Here is an 18660-nt window from a genome sequence, read left to right as displayed (position 1 = left end):
CAGGAGCAGGGAAAAGTCTTTTTTCAGGATCTCAGAGCCAGTTTTTCCTCGTAGAATGTCAAAAGAGACATTGTCAGATGTATAGTGGGTGATTTTAATATTCATATTGAGACGTCCCTCAAAATGAGGGTGTGTCTCTGACAACTAATCATATCTGTTAAAAGAATGCATTATACCTGGCAACAAGGTCAACTGGGGTCACTAAGGTGAGAGTGTCTGTCCCTTCCTTGCTGAGAGTTGCTCTGAGAACTTAAACCTAAATCAATTTCCAAATCATCTGTAGATTACACAACTCTTTTGTGAGCCATGATAATTGTGAAGTGGACATCTGATACTGTGCCAGCCCTAATTACCATCACAGATATCTTAGAATCAATGGTCTCTCAACTTCACTTAAACTTCCTTTATATTAGATGTTTTATGCAACACTAACACCCTCTCTTTTCCCAAATCATATCCTGATTCACTCCCTCTTTATCTATCAACAAAAGATTCCCCGCAATTATATTACTCCATTCCTTGAACACACTGACCCGTTTTTAAACGACTTGGAAGCAAAGACACCCAATGATTAGCGTGACCCATATATCTGACATACTTGGAACTTTTTTTAGGGGGGACACATTCTCTGGTCACACACCAAAGGTCACATTCACCAACTGAGACTTCCTATCATCTGCCAATGAGACCCAGTGGCCTTTTTTTCAAGGTCACCTTAACGTTGTCCTTGTACAACCTGATAGTAAGTAGTAGTAAGTAGTTAGGCTGAGCCCTTAGATTATTTTTCCCAACTGTACTTCTCTTCTCTCTTGTTTCTGTTTTGCTGCTGTGGGAGGTGCCATAGTGTACAGGGAGGTCCCACTGAAGGCAACAGGTGGTGTGGTTTGTGAGGGTGCACTGAGTTTGTAGGGTTTTCATTGGATCTCTGCATGACGTCTAATCTTCTTCACTTGGACCTTATTTAAGAGCAGAAGGAAGATCCAGGGGTCATACCGTTCATATGATACTCTGCATACTAAACAGCCAAACACGCTGGTGAGGTAACACTGCTGTTCTTATAAATAAGAAAAAAGTCATTTCCCTGCAGTCTAAATACAAAGTTGTTGTTTTTTTTAAAATAAAAGGGCAACAGTGACACCCATAGGACACGTGTAAAAAAAAAAACAATGGTGGAAACATTTATAAAAGCACTGTATAAATGTAAATTTCTACTAATATTTCACTACATTTCATTTGACTGCTGCTCTTGTTTCTTTGCATATTCAGATTCAAACAAATCACATGATCAGTTTGTAAAATATGGTGCATTGCTATAGATGAAGCCAGTGGTTCCAAATTGACATTTTTTACAAGATACAAAATACAGACACAGAGTTGTGCAAAATGTTCCTACAAATATCAGGAAAATGTACATTTGAGGGAATATTAACAGGAGATTATCTCCTTTAACACAAACCTCCTGTGGTTTCTTCACTGTTTGAGGCAACTGTACAGTTTATCAGCTGTACTTTTATTATAATAAATAAATAAATAAATAAATAGAATATAATCTTAATTATTGTTATATAAAAAAATATACTCAGTCAGGGATTGTAAGGAAAAGGGATGAGAACCACTGGTTCTCATCACCAAGTATATAAAATAAAAAATAATAATATTTTATAACAATAATAATAATAACGTAAAACTTCAATTAAAAGCCTAGTCCCAAGTTAACACCAGTGGCGGTTCTAGCCTAAATGGCACCATGGGCGACATCCCCCTTACACTTACAGGTGAGCACACTAGAGTGCGGCTTGGGCCATATTTTCCTGACTGAACCCAACCGGAGTCCGACGCAGTTTACTTTCAGGCGTTGTCACATAAATAACAAATCCCCCCCCCCCCCCCCAAATTTACTTTTATTTTTTTATAGTAGTTCTTCGAATGTATAAAACTGGGTTGTTGGCTACCTAAAATTATGTGTCCATTCCTCGATTACCCTGTAAGTTATTCATATTCCTTTAGTCCATATGGGTCCTCAGATCAAACGAATCAAAAAGGATTTTCATAAAAATATGTATTGTTTTAACAGGATAAAATGATGCTGTAATCCTAGAGTGTCTTAATTCACTCTGTCTCTGATATGCTGTCTGTCAGAGCTAGATCAAATAAATGATTACTATTGATATATTATCTGAAGCCTATTTTTTAAACATGTAATATTCATACTGGTTTGAATAAACAATTTAATTGTATTTCTCATCTTTGCTGAGCAACAGTTTTGTGTGAAATGAATTAAAGGCCTGTCCCATATAGACGCCTGTCCCTAATATAGGCCTGTTGATTTCACTGATTTAAGCAAATAAATGGGCTATTAATTAAAGTTTTACGGTAGTCATCATCATCATCAAGTATATAAATTGTTATTACACAGTCTACGGTGCTTACTCATCATCACCGAGGACACTCAAACTCTGCTCGTATGTTAAATAAAATAAAGTAGGAACTAGGAACTTTAAAAATGTGTTACCGGACGCCGACGGAAGAAGAAAGGAGACGCGCTCACTTCCGTAAACTCAACAGCCAGCCTTCTGTAGCTGCTGCAGCTCAGTTTCTACTGTCTGTGTGCTTCAGTCAAGGTTACCGTGTGTTTTAATGTTAGTTTAGATGTCTCAGTGATGGACCGCAGCAGATCACCTGACAGAACCGGCAGAGAGAAGAAACACGAGAAGAAGAAGAAACGGAGACGATCCTCCTCTTCTTCCTCATCCTCTTCATCATCGTCGTCTTCTTCATCTAGCAGCAGGAGTCGAAGCAGATCGTCAAAGAAAGCACCACACAAAAGTCAAGGTTGGGACTGAGAAGGAAATATCTTTCTATCTATCTAACAAAAGTCTCATTATCAAATGACTGTTGAACTTTTTCCCCCTCAGATGTAAAAACACAAAGAAAGAAGCGCAGGAGAAGCTCCTCTTCCTCCTCTACTACCTCTTCCTCCTCATCATCTTCGTCCTCGTCGAGTGACGAAAAGTCAAAGAAGAGGAGGAAAAGCAAATCCAAGAAAAAGAAGTCGAAGAAGAAGAAGGCGAAGCTGAAGAAACAGAGGAAGAAGGAGAAGAAGAAGAAAGATAAGCTAAAGAAGAAGAAGGAGAAGAAGACAGCAGAGGTGGTGTTGCCTGGTCCTGCGGCAGACAAGCCTCCATCTTACCTGGAGGTGTGGCAGAGTGACGAGGGGGCGGTGGAGCTCGGACCTGGTGGGACATTACACTACTTGACATTTTTAATACGCCATCTGGTTGTTTTAAAGATGAAGGAGTATCAGAATCACTGTTAAGATTAAATAAAAAAAACTTTTTCTGGTTGCAGTTTCCCAAATGTGTTTTATATCACTGGGATTTAAATTCATTTGAGTTTTGGACTACTGGCTGAACAAAACATGACATCTCCTTTAGTTTTAGGAAATGATTATTGGTATTTTTACAACAATTCATAGTCTAAATGTTTACTTAATAAACTTTATCCTCTATCTAAATAGATAGGTGACTAATCCAGCAAGTTAAATACAGGAACACAGGTGTTAATGTTAATTTTCCAAAGCACCCACCATATATTTAATGTATTATACTGTTTTCCTCTGCAGTGATGACAGATGAGCAGAAGGCCCGACTCTCCACCAAGAGGCCCCTTACCAAGGAGGAGTACGAGGCCAGACAGAGTGTGATCCGCAGGGTGGTGGACCCAGAAACAGGACGCACCAGGTGAGCTAAAGTACATTCGACCAGTTTACTAGTTAAGATGTTCAGAATCACAGGACGATCAGTCTGCTTCCAAGAGCAAACACACCTTAATTCAAATGTTATAATAAAATGTTCCTGCAATAATTTCTACAGCTCAGTTTTTTTCTCTTTCAGATTGGTGAGAGGAGAGGGAGAGATCATAGAGGAGATCGTCAGCCGAGAAAAACACAAAGACATCAATAAGGTACAGGAGAAAGTTTCAATTATACATTTGTGAAAGATCTCTTACATGATTTCTAACTGTGACCCATTCATTCGTCCCACAGCAAGCCACCAAGGGAGATGGAAACGCCTTCCAGAGGAAACTGGGAATCAACAGGTAGAAGATGCTGAGAAGAAGCTGTGGATTTTATATCATCATTTTGAACAGTTGCCTGTGATGTCACTGTAGATTAGTGAAGGTACAAAATTACTGGGACATGTCTTCTTGATGTACTGTACACTGAAAGCCATTATCACCTGTTGATTTGCCTTATTGACTTTATGCTGGAATTACTGAGCGACTTTAAATGTGCTGTGTGCGACATTTTGAACATTAACATTGCAGCAAACATGTATTTGTTATGCAAAGATATAGTGGAGTAATGGTGTCCTGAGCAGAGAATGAAGCCACGCTACTTCTGTGTGTGTTGTAATCCGAGCTTCTCTGTTCTTAGTTGCGGTTGCTGGTCTGGCCACGTGTGCATATTAGAACATTTGAGTTCCTGTGTGTGTGTGTATCCCACTGGCTAGCTACTCTCCGCCGCTACTGCCATTTTTGTGACAGAGTCATTACAGAAGTGTAGTGCCATTATCTGGTTAACACATGCAGCTCTGTCAGCACCGTTGTTAGCACTGTAAAATGAGTTAACACCGTGTCACGTGCTGACAATCCTGCCCCAGACTCTGAATCACAGATGTGCTCTGAATGTCACATACAGCTCCTTTAATGTTTGAATCTACTGAGATCTGCAAAAAGAACTGATAAGCACGGATAAATGTCACAAATAATTTGCACATTTGCAGATTAACGCCTGTTTATTTTGTCCATGTTTTAAAGCGTAAAGAGTACATATCAGTTTGAATCCTGAATCGACTATAGAGTGTAAGGTTTTCAGTTTTCTGTACCTGTTACTCAGATGATGTGTGAGTGAAAACAGTCTGACCATTCAAATGTTTTTTTCATTTGAAGCCAATTCATACTGTACTTAAAACAAAAACATAAAAGGAATACTTTACCCATAAAATTATCATTTGTATATTAATTACTTATCCTGTGTTAGGCTGAATTTGTGAAGCAAAATTTGTTTCTCATATGCCCCATGGTGAACGAAGAATCCAAAAACTAAGAAAATTCTTGATGAATTGGAGTCATAGGGGTCAGCGTTTAACAACAGCAAGCTTTTTTTCATAGGAAATGCACATGTTCGTGGAGTACTGAGCACTTGACTGGATTCTTAAGACTCTAATTATACGGCACGAGATGTGTGAGAGTTTGTAAAACAGATGTGTTGAAATAGTTTTGCTGTCGTACTCTAATTCATAAAGAATTCTGTTTTTGGATTCTCCGTTCACCATGGAGGCATGTGAGAAAAACAACAGCATATCACAGGCTGAGTCACTGATATACAGATGATCATTCTGTGGGTGAAGTTTCCTTTAAGAAGCTGATATAAGTGTTGAGTATCCTGCCTGACTCGTTTGGCTACATACTCTACACCCACTCGTCGATGTCTGCTCACCTTAACATCTCACATTTTGTTTCTCTATGATTCTCTGGACAAATCTGCATTTGTGTGAACTGATTCCAGGAAAATAAACATGTTTTTTTTTTGTTAACTGCAGTGAATCCTGTATTTGAAAACTCCCTGCTCTCTGGAGATACTATCCTTAAGCTGTACCGTACTAATCTTCATGACAGTGTTACCGTTTTGTAATAAAAAAAAAAAAAAAAAAAAAGAAGGCCAAAATGACTTACTTGTTCTTTATATGTTCTTTATACACTGTACATAAAAACACAAGGGAGTGGATAAAATGATTTTATCCAAAACCTACAAGATACACAACCTGTACAATGAAAATATTTACCAAGGTATGTTGCATATGTATATACAGCCTATGAATGCTAACTGTTGATGAAACAGCGGTGGCATTGCATTAACTCGGGGAACAGAGCTTGAGACAATGACAGATTGCCTAATGTTGGTGAACGATTTCTCCTTTGTACATTTCCTTTAAAGTGAAAACAAGCCAATGCCTTTTTTAGAAAATATGGCCTTTTCCTATTTCCACAGAGTAAACAGTCGATTCTTTTCCGTAAAGTCAATTTGGGAGTGACCAGCGTTCATTCTAGGCCTCGCAACACAATGGTCAATGTAAGGCAGAAAAGGGAAATGTAAGGCCTCTGGTAATGTGTGTGTCAGTAGCAGAATCGAAGCGACTGTCTGCCCAGAGGTGTCCGAACTTCACAGACAACCGCACCGCTTCATCTTTACATTCTCTGGATTTTAATTTCCAGGCTATTCAGATCTCTGAGGAAGGACATATGGTTCAGTAGTTGCCAACTTTAGACGAGTATATGTTTGTTTTTTTTTACAACATTGCCTTCCCTTTTGTTTCTAATCACTATCGATGTGCAAACAGCCATTCTTTAATCAGCAGCCTTCAAAAGAGTTTTGTAATATGGCTTCAAGCTGAATCTCTGAAGTGGTCAAAATGCAGAGGGGCTGTGGTTCGGTTTGTAATCACACCAAGGACAGATAAAAACAGTCTCGATAAAGGAAGTTATAGGTACCTATGCATTGGGATTTACACTCAGTTATCACGCTTTAAGTCTCAACTTACTGATGTAAAAAGGGTGGACAAAAATGAAAAACACCTCTCAGTGTAACGACACAATTCAACAGCATAAAAACGACAGCTACCACAATGCCTATTAAAGTTACATTTGGTACCTTTAATGAAAATAACTTTGGTACATTTGCTGAAACTGTCACTAAATCCACAAAGTATTATATGAGACAGATAGTTGGTGAAAACAATCATGTCTCTCCTTCTCATCGTCTCTAACTGCATTGGCTAGAATCTGCTGCTGTGCACCGGAAACAACCAATCAGAGCTGAGTCTCTAACTCAGTTCTCAATCATGTCTGTCACTGATAGCGAACCGAGGTCAAACTGTCAAACTCGACAGTGTAGATCAAATCCCTTATTTTAAACTGAAATGTTTTCAGAAACACAGGGTGTCTACACGTCCTTAAAGAGTCTTTAATGTCTTAAATTCAATTTTATAATAGAAAGGCCTTGAAAGTCATTTAATTATCTTAAACTTGAATTTGTGAGGTCTGAACTGCTACAAACATTTTATCTAATTTCATTTATACATCTGTGATCTAGTTAGTGGGCAGTGCTTGATGCTCGACTATTTCGATGGCCGCCGGATCACATACTTTCTCATTTTACAGCTAAACAGTATACAAAAATATCTTTCTGAAAACATTTGAGGCAAGAAATAGGTAATGCAGCGACAGGATCTTGATTCATATTTAATCAGTCTGACATTTTGCCTGCATGTTTACGAGCTGCGATTGACATGGGTGACATCTGAGTTAGAGACTCCTCTGCTCTAACTGGTTATTTCGTTCATACTCAGTAAGGCTAGTAGAAGCAGTACGAGTAGGCAGAGGAGCATGATGATCTGTCTCATGTACTACTGTGTGGATACAGCGACAGTTTCAGCAAATATGACAAAGTTTTTCTTCTATACAACTCACCAACTACAGTTTTAAGTTGATTCAAGACTGCAATCTTTTTTGACAGGTGTACCTAATAAACTGGCAACCGAAAACCTACTGTAGTATCTCATCATTATCAGGGTTGTGGCACTTTCTTGTGAGAAATCTCCCCCTTTTTTTAACGGATTCTACAAATGTTTAATGTGTACCCTGTGTTTGCTGAGTGCAAAGATGTGTTCAGATTCCCTCTGCACTTTGACGCGTGTAGAACATGTGCCTGTTGAACTGATTGTCAATGCACTGCGACATTTCCTCAACACAGTCTGTTTGAGCTTGTGGTGCGGTTGAGAAATATTGCACGTTTCCCTTACATTTAAGCCCATATTGGTCCATTGCAGTCAGCTCTCTACATGCCTATTAGAGGGACAAATAAACATCATTTGAATGAATAAAATCACATTTCTTTTTTTAACCCATTTCATAAAATAAATGGCAAACAGCATAAAGAAAGTCTTAGCTCTGTGTTCCTACTTCCGACAGCATATTGTACAGAATTTACAATTTGCAGATTTTTCTTCCTCTAAAGGCAGAACAGAGAAAAAAGACCTTAACCTAAGGAGGATTATCTATGAGCACATTCAACGCCTCATTTACAGCTTAGGGATAACCAGAGAGAAGCCATATCCCAAATTTCCAAAATAGATAACATACAATATATGACACAAGATAGCAGTTCTGTTGATACAATTCTGGTGATCTGCAAGATAACATAATAAAAATACAATACTGTGCCAGGCAAAGACCTCTTTGAGTTTTGGCTGCTGCAACTGAAGTTTGAAGAGAAGAAAAAAAAAACACAGCATAGCTAAAGTAATCTTAAAACACATTTTGTTCACAAAATACATTTTAAAATATCTATAATCTTAAATAACAATAATTATCATCGTCAATCATTAAAGTGTATCCTGAATGAGGCGGTGTTTACCCCCAGAGTGAAGAAGACACTTGAAACTGGTCTTCAGTGGACCAGATACCAGATCTGCACTGTAATATAACAATTATGTACAAGCCTCTTGAAGCCGTTCGATTACATACTTACACAATCTGTTCGATTTTTACACAGGAGACCTTAAATCACTTCCTCTCTGTACATGTACAGCATATCATTCTATACTGTTAACTTTGGCACATTAATCGGACTGTGTTAGGAGTTCTCCCTACGGCTGAGTCTCACGGTATTGATTCAGGAAGGGTCAGCAGCACAGTGCGGTGAGATGTGGTGAGACGCTATAAAATTCGAGGAACAGTTTCAGCTGCAACCATAATTAAAGGGTAATTTCGCAGTTTGCTTCATGTGATATTTGGATGGTTCTTTGGTCTGAGGGGCGACTAGAAAACAAGCAAAACTGGACTGTACGGGTTGTGAAAATGTTATTTGCTGTTTGTGAATGCTTCAAGTACCAGTATCGATCAAATCATTTCATGTTGACTCACAAGACAAACATTGTTTTGCCTTTAATGGATAGGACAGTTAAGTGTGTGAAGGTGGAGAGAGAGGGGGGGCTGACATGCAGCAAAGGGCCGTAAGCTGGAGTCGAACCCGGGCCACTGCAGCAAGGACGGAGCCTCTGTACATGGAGCGCCTGCTAAGCCACTTATGCCCCCAAACATTGTTTTTAATTAGGACTAGGTATCGGTACCTCTAAGGTATCAACTGAAATAACTCACTATGAATGAATGTCTCCAAATGATACCTGCATTCGGTTCTTTTTTTCCCTGGGATCTGATCCCAGACTGATCCTGATTCCCTGCCAGATCAGAAAACTTTCTGTTGCTGCCATCTCCTGAGTTGCTCTCCTCCCACAGAACGAGAGCATCAGTTCACTGTCTGCCTGTTAAGCCCAAACTAACACAGCAGGAACAGCTAACATCCAACACAATCTTCGTTAGACATTGATACTTGGTTGAATTTTAGGTTGTGATGTTGGGTGACCAAAATTTAATATCAGGACGTCTAATGCCAACGTCAATCTACCGTAGAATACTGATGACAGAAATTTGTTGGTTTTAAGTTGTGTTGTTACGTAACCAAAATCCAGTGTCTTCCAAACGTCTCATGCCAACATCATCTTGACGTATGACAACTACATTTAGTCGTGAAGTGTAGAGAACAAATCCAATGTCTGCAAATTGTCATAATAATAATAATAATAATACATTTTATTTGTTAGGGCGCCTTTCAAGCCACTCAAGGTCGCCTAACACTAACGTCCACACAATCTAAAATTTTAACGTTGTCAGATATTTAAAATATTGTAAACCTGATTTTCATGCCAACCAAAATTTATTGTGTGTCTGATGTAAGAGTCCAATGTCTTTCTGACGTCATATTGACATCCGGTGCCAGCTGGGTAAAAACACTGACCACAAAGAATGACCCAACTCTGACGATGAACGTAACTGTTGGGTAACGTTAGCCGCGTGATGCGCGCTCTGTCACTGTATGTGTGTGCAGGCGAATTCTCTGTACTTGGTGAGTAGTTGAGTGCGGTGTTTGTGACAGAGTTGGGATTTTAGTGTGCGGAGATGCCACCAAAACGTTTAAAAGTACAGCTATACTACACGCCACTCCATTCACATGATGAATGAATTAATGAAATACTCTACTTGTACTGTTATCATGATTGTTTAAATGACACGCAGCCCTATTTTTAATGCTGATAAATGATGATGCTTTTTCTAAAAAACAAAACAAAACTGAAAAAGATATTTTTTAGCAAAATGATTGTGTGTTTGTTTGGTCACACTTCGAAAACAAACAATCCAGTTTTACCTGATTCTACGCTCTGCTCCCAGACGTGAATGTATCTGATTATCACATTAAAAGGACAAAGCTTTAAAACTATTATGCACAAAGTTTATATCTTTATAGTAATTGCTGTGCTTGTGTTGGCAGTACTCAGTTACAGTGCAGTATCAGCACTTGGACCTGATACAGGCTGTCTGTAACCACTTTGAGTTGTTTGCAGTATATAGCATCGGGGTGCTTGTCTGTGTAACCATCTCCAATCTAAAAGCCCACTGTAGGAGGAAAACTGACCTCGTATTCAAGACTAATAAATATTTACTAAACAGTAGAAACAGTCTGGATCCCTACAATATAAGCTACTGTATGTCTATTTGTGTGCATGTTCCTGTTTCAGGAAGATGCTCTTTGAAATGCCTGTTGAGTTGTGTGTGTTGTATAATAAATATAGCCATAGCCTCTGTTCATAAATATATGTGTGGAGTGTGACTGGCATTAGTTTACAAAGAGTGGTTTGTAGCACCTATTGTTGTCATTGTTGTATCTACCCATCTGGTGCAAGCCAACTGTTTTTCACTCTTTGCATTTCTCTTCATCATGGGTCTCTTCTTCAGCACTGTATTTTTAAGTCACTCTCCCAAAGATGCTCTCCCATCATCTCCCTTATCTCATTTGGGGCTGAGAACACCGTGTTCCAGCTTGGTGCTGCTGCTGCGGCCCCAGCAGCCGGCTGTGATGCTCATGCTGCGCTGCGTTGCTCCCTGGCTGTAGCTGTGAGCGCACTCCAGCCGCTCTCGCTCCAGCCGCTCGCCGTCGGATTGGCTCTGTGTGCGTTCTGGCCTGTTGTGGATGTTGCCTGTTGGGGAGCTGGGGGCCGGCTGGGAGGAGATGGTGCGCAGCAGGTGGTTCCTCTTCCTTAGAAAGTCGCTGTTTGCACCCAAGCCGAAGCTGCCTTTACGCAGGACCATGCGTGCGCTGCTGGACTTGGCTGGCCGAGAGCGGTGGCTGTACTCCAGCTGTGACAAATGAGCTGCATATCCTTCTGTGATGAACTGTTGAGAGCATCAGAGAGAAGAGGAACCATCAGCTATAAAGAATCAGAGATTTTTTTTACACTCTGGTTTAGTTAACTTATATTTTTTCATTCAGTCAAATGTGTTATTAATCGGTGACAGTGGCAGTGTTAGACCTGTTAAATCATTCCTATTTCACACATAGTTCCTGATAAATTACTGGGATGAACCTTTAGACGCAGCTGGTTTTCACTATTAACACAAGTGCTACATTTAGAAACATTGCCGTCTTGCACTTTTCACACCTGCCATGGCAATGCCAGATTAGATGGGGCAAGGGACAGTTCAGCAGATGGCGGTAATGCAACTGTTTTGGATGGCAACAGACATAAAACTCAACAGAAGTCTATGTAAGAAGTCACATGTATGTGACGTGATAGATGTATTTTTGTATTTTTTGGAACATGGCAGGCGAGGAAATGTTTCTGTCTGGAGCCAGTATTCTTGTAATGTATTTAATATAATGTTTGAGGGGCCTCAGCCAGCCTTGGATATCAGTCCAGAAACCTGCAACATAATAGCTGCAGAAAAACCAGTGCAACTGGTCTTCCTCTTGCTCATTGTAGAATCTACATAGTTATGATTTGTCAATGTTAAACATATGAAGTTGTTTTTTTAGTGGCAATAATTTTATAGAAAATCTTCAGTTGAAAAATTCTGGAGTAAGAACTGATTGCCATTTCGGAAACTGTTCAAAAAAATTGGATTCACAAGGGAATCACAATGTCAAATTCATCTTCCCAAGAAGAACAGATTGTATGTGGGAAGGCAGTAAGACCGCTACAGTGTGAAATAAAATGATCAATTATTTTATTTATCTTTATTCTGGATAGATATTTCTTTCATTAAAAGGTCTGATTTTTTGCAGTGTGATCCCAGTCTGAACAGACCTAGCGGTTTCATGTAACTTTTGCGTCACCCACAGACGGGTTGGCTGTACTGAGTCTTGTGGAGAGGCACTGACAGATTTAATTAAAAGTAGCCCTTGACATCCTGCAATTTTGGATGAAATCTGTTTCAGTGAAGAGATTTACGTCATTAACCCACCACTCCTGGCTCTCTCCATCAACATACACCTCCGTACAAAAGCAGCAGCCAGTGCTCTACAAAAAGCCATCATTAAAAATTTGTCTCTTTCTCCTCATCATCGCCCTCGTTATCATCTGCTCATGAATTCACTGGCTTCCACCAAACATCAACTTCTAAACGAAACCATGAACGCAGACTTCAGCGGCCTCCATGTTTGCTTCTGTACAACAGCATGCTGCATGTGACGTCTTTGTTTTCAATAAGCTTTATTGGCATGACATTTTTTTATGTGTTGACAAAGTACAATTGCAGTTTAAGACAGATAGAGAAGAGGAGAGAGGAAATAGGATCGCAGAAAGTAGACAGAAGAGAGGAGAGGAAAGAGAGGAGAGAGGAGAGAAGAGCAGAGAGGAGATAGAAGAGAGGAGAGAGGATTTAGGATAGAGGAGAGGGGAGAGGAGATAAAAGAGAGGAGAGGAGAGGATATAGAGGAGAGGAGAGGAAATGGGAGATAGAAGAGAGGAAAGAGGAGATAGAAGAGAGGAGAGGATATAGAAGAGAGGAAAGAGGAGACAGAGGAGAGGAGAGAGGAGACAGACAAGTGGAGAGGAGATAGAGGAAAGGAGAGAAGAGCAGAGAGGAGATAGAAGACAGAAGAGAGGAGATAGAGAGGAGATAGGACAGAGGAGAGGAGAGGAGAGGAGAGGAGAGGAGAGGAGACTGGAATCTGACATTCGTCCTATTTAAAAAAATATGCGAGCAACCAAAAAAAACAAAAAATCAGATCTGACCAAAAATCTGAATTGAGCAATAAGGCTTGCAGTGTGAATGTAGCCTCAGTCTTGAGGTAAGAAATCAGTGGTACAGATTTCCCTGAATAACAATCCCTGCTCTCATGCAGGAAATGTTCCTGAACATTTCCGGAACAGTCTGTGGGTGTGAAAGGTGCCTAATTTCCATCTAGGTTTTAGGTACTTACTTTAGTATCCTTGATATAGAAATGGAATATCAATTTGAAAAGTGAGATAAATTCCCCAAGTCATGCATTAAATAATAATCCAATGGTACCTGGCACTGGTGCTGCATCTTCTTGGACGGTCTACCGACGATGTATATTTGGGAAGGAGGGAGGCCAATGGAGGTGTAGACTGAGATGTCTTTGGTTGATCCGTAGCCAGCGAAAATCTTCAAGTGTGCCTGAAATCAGTCAAATGAACAAAAGCACTGTTTGCATTGCTTATTCTTTCCACAAAGACCAAGACAACACATGTACAAACTATGGTATTTATAAAACCGCACTGACCTCCGTCAGCGACTTGAGGAAGTTGGCCTTGTGTCTGAGCGGGTCGTGGACCAGGCCGTCACAGAAGGAGACGATGCCATGAGGGAAGTTGTGCTGAGATAACCAAGCCACGACCCGCTGCTTCTGCATGTCCGGTCGTCCTGTCACATAGATGATCAAATAGCCTAAATCCTGCCAGTGCCTGCAATGAGGAGGAACGAGATGACACACAAGTAAGACACAAATAACAACGCTACACACTAATGTGCTTCAGTCTGAAAGAGACTGTTGTTTCAAACCCAGGAAAACAGGAGAAGGAGAAGAGCAGAGAGGTACCTGACAACATCCACAGCTCCTGCCCGCACTTTGGGATCACTGCCCATGATTGACACGCTGGCAGCAAATGACCCGTCGATGCTGAACACCACAAACTCTGTGCCACGTGGAATAACTGTCAGGTAGCTGTCTGCAAATGTGTGGTCGCCCCTGAGGAATGAAAACAACAACAGAGAGTGAGAAAATTATTACATTACTACTTACAGAACATAGACTGTATATAAGAGCATGTCATATTCATATTCAAATCAGAACAGACGGGTGCACTCCATTTAGCTGCTTTGGTTTCAGGGTCTTGTTATTGTGCACCCTGTCTCACTGTCACGCCGTCATGATTTACTGTGACACTTGAACTGAACAGGGCCATTGTTATTATTAGAAACACCTGTGCTTTGCCTGCCACGAGAAGTCAAAATGTCTGCCGTGAAAATGAGAGGGTCAAACTCATCTCACCTGACAACCATTTTGACTGGGTAGACCCCGATACCCAGACGTTTGTCCTCTGGGATGACAAAAGACACACGGCCGCTGCTGTTGGTCACTTCTGTGTTGAAGTACACCCACTCTCCTGATGGAGGCTGGGTCATGATGTGGAGGTCAACCTGTGCAGGATTACAAACATGTGAGCGCAAACTACACAGGCATTGCTGACACCAGTCTGTGTGTGCTGTCGTGGGGGCAAAAGAGAGATCACCTTCTCCCCGGCCAAAGTGACCATGTCCAGAGGGCCATACATAAAGCGACCGGTCACGACCTGCTGGGAGTCTTCTGTGAACACGGCGTCATTTACACGATGGTTAGCAGTCACGTTCTGTCAAAGGAGTAAAAGAAATATACATGCTGAAATGTTATTTTCTCCATGCCTTTAAAGGAATACTACACCCATAACATGATTATTTGGACATCAGTTACTCTCCTGAAGTTATGTTGAATATGTGAAGATAATTCACAAAAAAAAAAAAAAAACAGAAAAGAAAATCATTTTCCTCACAGATTCAACGTAACAAGGGGTGAGTAACTGATTTACAAATGATCGTGGTGTGAGTGAAGCATTCCTCTAACAAAAAAATGTAATGTTGTTGAGTGTCTTAAAAAATGTCAGATTCTGAGAGGCATTTTGTGTCATCTGACACCGACGTTTATTGATCTGATGCCTACCCTGATCTTCACATGGGTCCTCTTGCGGAGCCACTTCTCCCGAGGTTTGGAGGGAGTGAATTCAGACACTTCCTTCCCATCAAGTTCCAGGATGCTAGAGTTGTCATGCCTCATGACCTACAGGAAACATTTCAATGACTCACCCTCAGTATCTCTGAAGAGGACCAACCACCTGCTGATCACTTATTAACAGGCCATAAAGAGTGGCAGGTATTCTAACGCTGACTCACCTGTCTCAGGAGGAAAGACACAACATCGGTGGACTCCCAATATGATGCGTGGAAGAGGTGCGGTAAAGCCACTGTGGGGAAAGCGGTCAGAGCGTCGGGGCAGTACAGGGCGAAATCCAGCCGCTTTGTGCCCCACCAACGTGCTGCAACTGCGATGGGGATGGAGCGAATAGGATGCAGATATGTAAGGTGAGACTGTTAGACTCAGTGTGAGGTATGCGATGCCACACAAAGGTGCAACACCCCTGATGCCAAAACCAACATTTCAGTTTCAAACCACAACCATCACCGATCCCAGAAGTTCTGCAGCTAAAAGAAGGAAAGCAGGAGTTTATAATTTTTGTTAAGTGTAGGAGGAAGAAAAAGATAGTTAGAACTGACACATGATTATATGAGCATGTGGTTATTCATGTTAGTGGACATGGAAAAAAAGATTATGGATTTGGAAAGCTCTGGATTTATACATACATGATTCCTCATTATAAAGGTGGTTGCCTTAAATCTTTATGAATTTAATTTTGACAGGTAAAGGAAAGGAAGAAGAGGCTTTCTGGAAGAGCAGGATTGAGTTTTTGGATTTGGACACACAGTAAGGAACAGCGCATAGAAAAGGCCAACAGCCTCACGATGACTTTAGAAGTCCCCTCCCTTAGAAGAATACCTTGGTCCACTTCAGCCTGGGAGTCCAGTGAGACCAGATCAGATATAGCACAGTCCAGCCCAGCTGACAGGCAGTTCTCGTACTGGCCAATGGGACTTAGAGTTTCACTAGTCTCACTGTCCAGATCTGCCACTAGATCGGCGTCAGGAGATCCCGCAGCCTGACCAGCAGCCACTGCTTTCTTACGGGATTTAGGAGGACTTTTCAGGAAGAATTTGTTTGGCGATGAAAGGGCGAGTTGTGACAAAAGGCTGAACTTTTTGGACTGGTTAATTTGGCATGACTTGGCTATGGGGGAGAAAACAAAGACAAAGAAATCATGTAAAAATTGGATGCATGTTGGTATGAGACAGTTTATGACAGTTAAAACAGTTTGAAGCGTGATGTTGGGATGGGTCTGGAGTCAGTAAGCTGCCTCAAACAGAACTGTGAAAGCTGAAAAATCATTGTTAGTACAGCAGTTAAGGCAGGAGGGCAGGGTGATACTGTTGAAGGTCTCCTGATAGCCTGTATCGCATGAGCAAAAAATCTGTTATCATTAGCTCACGTGCATCCCCAGGGTTGTACTGTAGGTGCTAAAGCGGCAGTGTGCAGAACAACAACGTGAGGTACATATAAATGCTCTGGTAACAAAAGTGAAATAGTGAGGAGGGAGGACAGTTTCACATAAAACACAACAGAATACCGATCATCTCAGCAAACACTGCAGTAAGGAGTGGACAATGTGAGAATGGCTGAGGGAGGCAGGTGTCCACATGCATTGCAGCATCAGATAAATGCAGCACTCGTTCATTGCATTTACATTTAGACAGTGGATAAGAGTCAGACAGACAGTGAAAAGTGGCGCTAAACTTGCTCTTCTTCAGGACTCTGCTCGCTCATATTTGGGATTTTAAACTTCAACAAGATGGAGAAAACGCTCTGCACGACAGTCTGGTTACACTGCAGGTGTTAAGTCTGTCTGAGCAGAAGTAGAGACAGGAGCTATCTGGCTGACTAGACTGCTCCAGCTGGAGTGCAGGGTGTGTGTGTGGAGTCAGAGTAACGGGGCTGAAAGAGAAGATGAGGGAGGAGAGTCGGAAAAAGGAAAGACAGAAATATAGAGGAGATTTAGACAGAAAGAAAGAGAAAGAGGGGGAATAACTAGAGCAGTGTGTGTGTGAGTGGAAGGCAGAGAGATAGAGAGGCTTGGTGGTATTGAGAACACTTACTGTTGGCTATGTTGGTGGCAGTGTAACTGTCTGCCATTCCTGAGACCTGGCTGGCAATGCTGACCTCACTGGCCCTCCGCTGGCCCCGGGAGAGGGGGCCCGTTACGGGGGATGAGGGGTACGAACTGTCCATGAAGACACCACCATGAGACTGAACAACATCCGCTATTGAGCCGAAACAAGGAGATCCCATTAGACAGAGACACAGGTAAGGCGAACTCACAGTGATGAGGGGGAGGGAGATGTGGGTTTGGGCAGCAGCAGAGAAATGTGACGGCAGGCACCATGGTTTCAGAGGACATGTGAAACCAAAGGGTGGCCATGTGGCAGCCAAGGTCAGATTTCTGCAACCCACCAGTGGGAACACGGGCGCATGAGTACATAAAACACTCAAAATCACAAATGCCCACATCTGTTACAGTCACACCTACGTGTTAATATCTCTTATGAAGATGCTTTTACATCTAACAGCAAAGTCAGTGTTTCCCACATAATTAGAATCTATGTGTGGCGGCAGGAGTGATCAGTCTATGTTCCCTCTCTGAATTCAGAGGTTTTGCTGGTCTGTAAACGCAGCACAGGCAGAACTCTTGTTGAGTTTGAGTTGCTGGGTGAAGAATAAATCAGTCAGATCAATCAGGACTGATCAGATTAGAGGAGCAGCTGCTGCTGAGGTAATTGGAAGCACATTTTAGACCCAGCGCTGGACCGCCGGATGCCTGGTTTTTATGGGAACACGGGCGGTTTCATCTAAACTAAAAAAAGAGAGCTGTTCTAAGAAAAAAAAATGTTGCTTTATTTCTACATAAATTAACAAATGATTAAGCTTCTCTGTGCCTGGCGTTCTGCTGCTCCGTCTGTGCCCAGAGTACATGCTGTACTCCAGTATATATATTCCAGCAGCGCTCCAAATTAACACTGCAGCTCCAAATATAAAAGATCAATATCGTGACGAGCCGCCACAAATAAATTAATATTTGGGAAACTCTGAAAGTAATATCATTCTAAACTCTTTAGAGCTGGAGATTTTACTAAATCAGATGACCTCTGACCATTAACACAAGTACAAACATATGGAACAGTGTATTTGGGACGTATAGATCGAGCTCCATGTACCGTACACTGTGCAAACACAACATCACAAGCAACACAATCCTCACATTAAAACGTCTCTGAAATTCGGATGATCGTAGAAAAACCGTCTGCCGACATTAACAATCTGATAATATGGAAGTGATGCACACACACTGAAACCCGGTTAAAAAAAACACAGCACAAACACAAATGCTTGCGCCCTCCAAACATTGTACGTGACACGAATATATGATGGCGACAACGAAATGGAACACCACATGAGATGCCTAGCAGATTTTTCAAAGTATT

General features: G+C 41.3%; 2 protein-coding genes across 7 annotated transcripts in view; one reads left to right on the top strand and one right to left on the bottom strand.

Moving 5' to 3' along the window:
* The first annotated feature begins 2523 nt into the window (after positions 1-2523).
* arl6ip4 (ADP-ribosylation factor-like 6 interacting protein 4) lies at positions 2524-5728 on the top strand. The gene is made up of 5 exons (XM_033620057.2): positions 2524-2832; positions 2916-3236; positions 3623-3740; positions 3894-3963; positions 4046-5728. Exons 1-5 carry the CDS (start codon positions 2661-2663, stop codon positions 4100-4102), a joined length of 738 nt encoding a protein of 245 aa, XP_033475948.1. The 5' UTR covers positions 2524-2660; the 3' UTR covers positions 4103-5728.
* A 4944-nt stretch (positions 5729-10672) lies between these two features.
* The window catches only part of LOC117252838 (membrane-associated phosphatidylinositol transfer protein 2), a 30006-nt gene continuing 22018 nt past the window's right edge, over positions 10673-18660 (bottom strand). For 3 of the 6 annotated variants that reach the window (XM_033620051.2, XM_033620052.2, XM_078170698.1), the window contains 10 exons: positions 17278-17442; positions 16067-16354; positions 15406-15554; positions 15176-15292; positions 14712-14828; positions 14471-14619; positions 14018-14167; positions 13703-13883; positions 13468-13596; positions 10673-11349 (listed from right to left, as the gene is read on the bottom strand). In XM_033620051.2, coding sequence (XP_033475942.1) covers positions 10966-11349; positions 13468-13596; positions 13703-13883; positions 14018-14167; positions 14471-14619; positions 14712-14828; positions 15176-15292; positions 15406-15554; positions 16067-16354; positions 17278-17442 — 1829 coding nt within the window. In that variant the 3' untranslated portion in view covers positions 10673-10965. The remainder of the gene's footprint in view (positions 11350-13467; positions 13597-13702; positions 13884-14017; positions 14168-14470; positions 14620-14711; positions 14829-15175; positions 15293-15405; positions 15555-16066; positions 16355-17277; positions 17443-18660) is intronic. The other 3 variants (XM_078170700.1, XM_078170699.1, XM_078170701.1) reach the window with 2 other exon arrangements.

Source organism: Epinephelus lanceolatus, chromosome 9 (genome assembly GCF_041903045.1).
Source record: "Epinephelus lanceolatus isolate andai-2023 chromosome 9, ASM4190304v1, whole genome shotgun sequence".
NCBI lineage: Eukaryota > Metazoa > Chordata > Actinopteri > Perciformes > Serranidae > Epinephelus > Epinephelus lanceolatus.
This window is presented reverse-complemented; position numbering and strand designations above follow the sequence as displayed.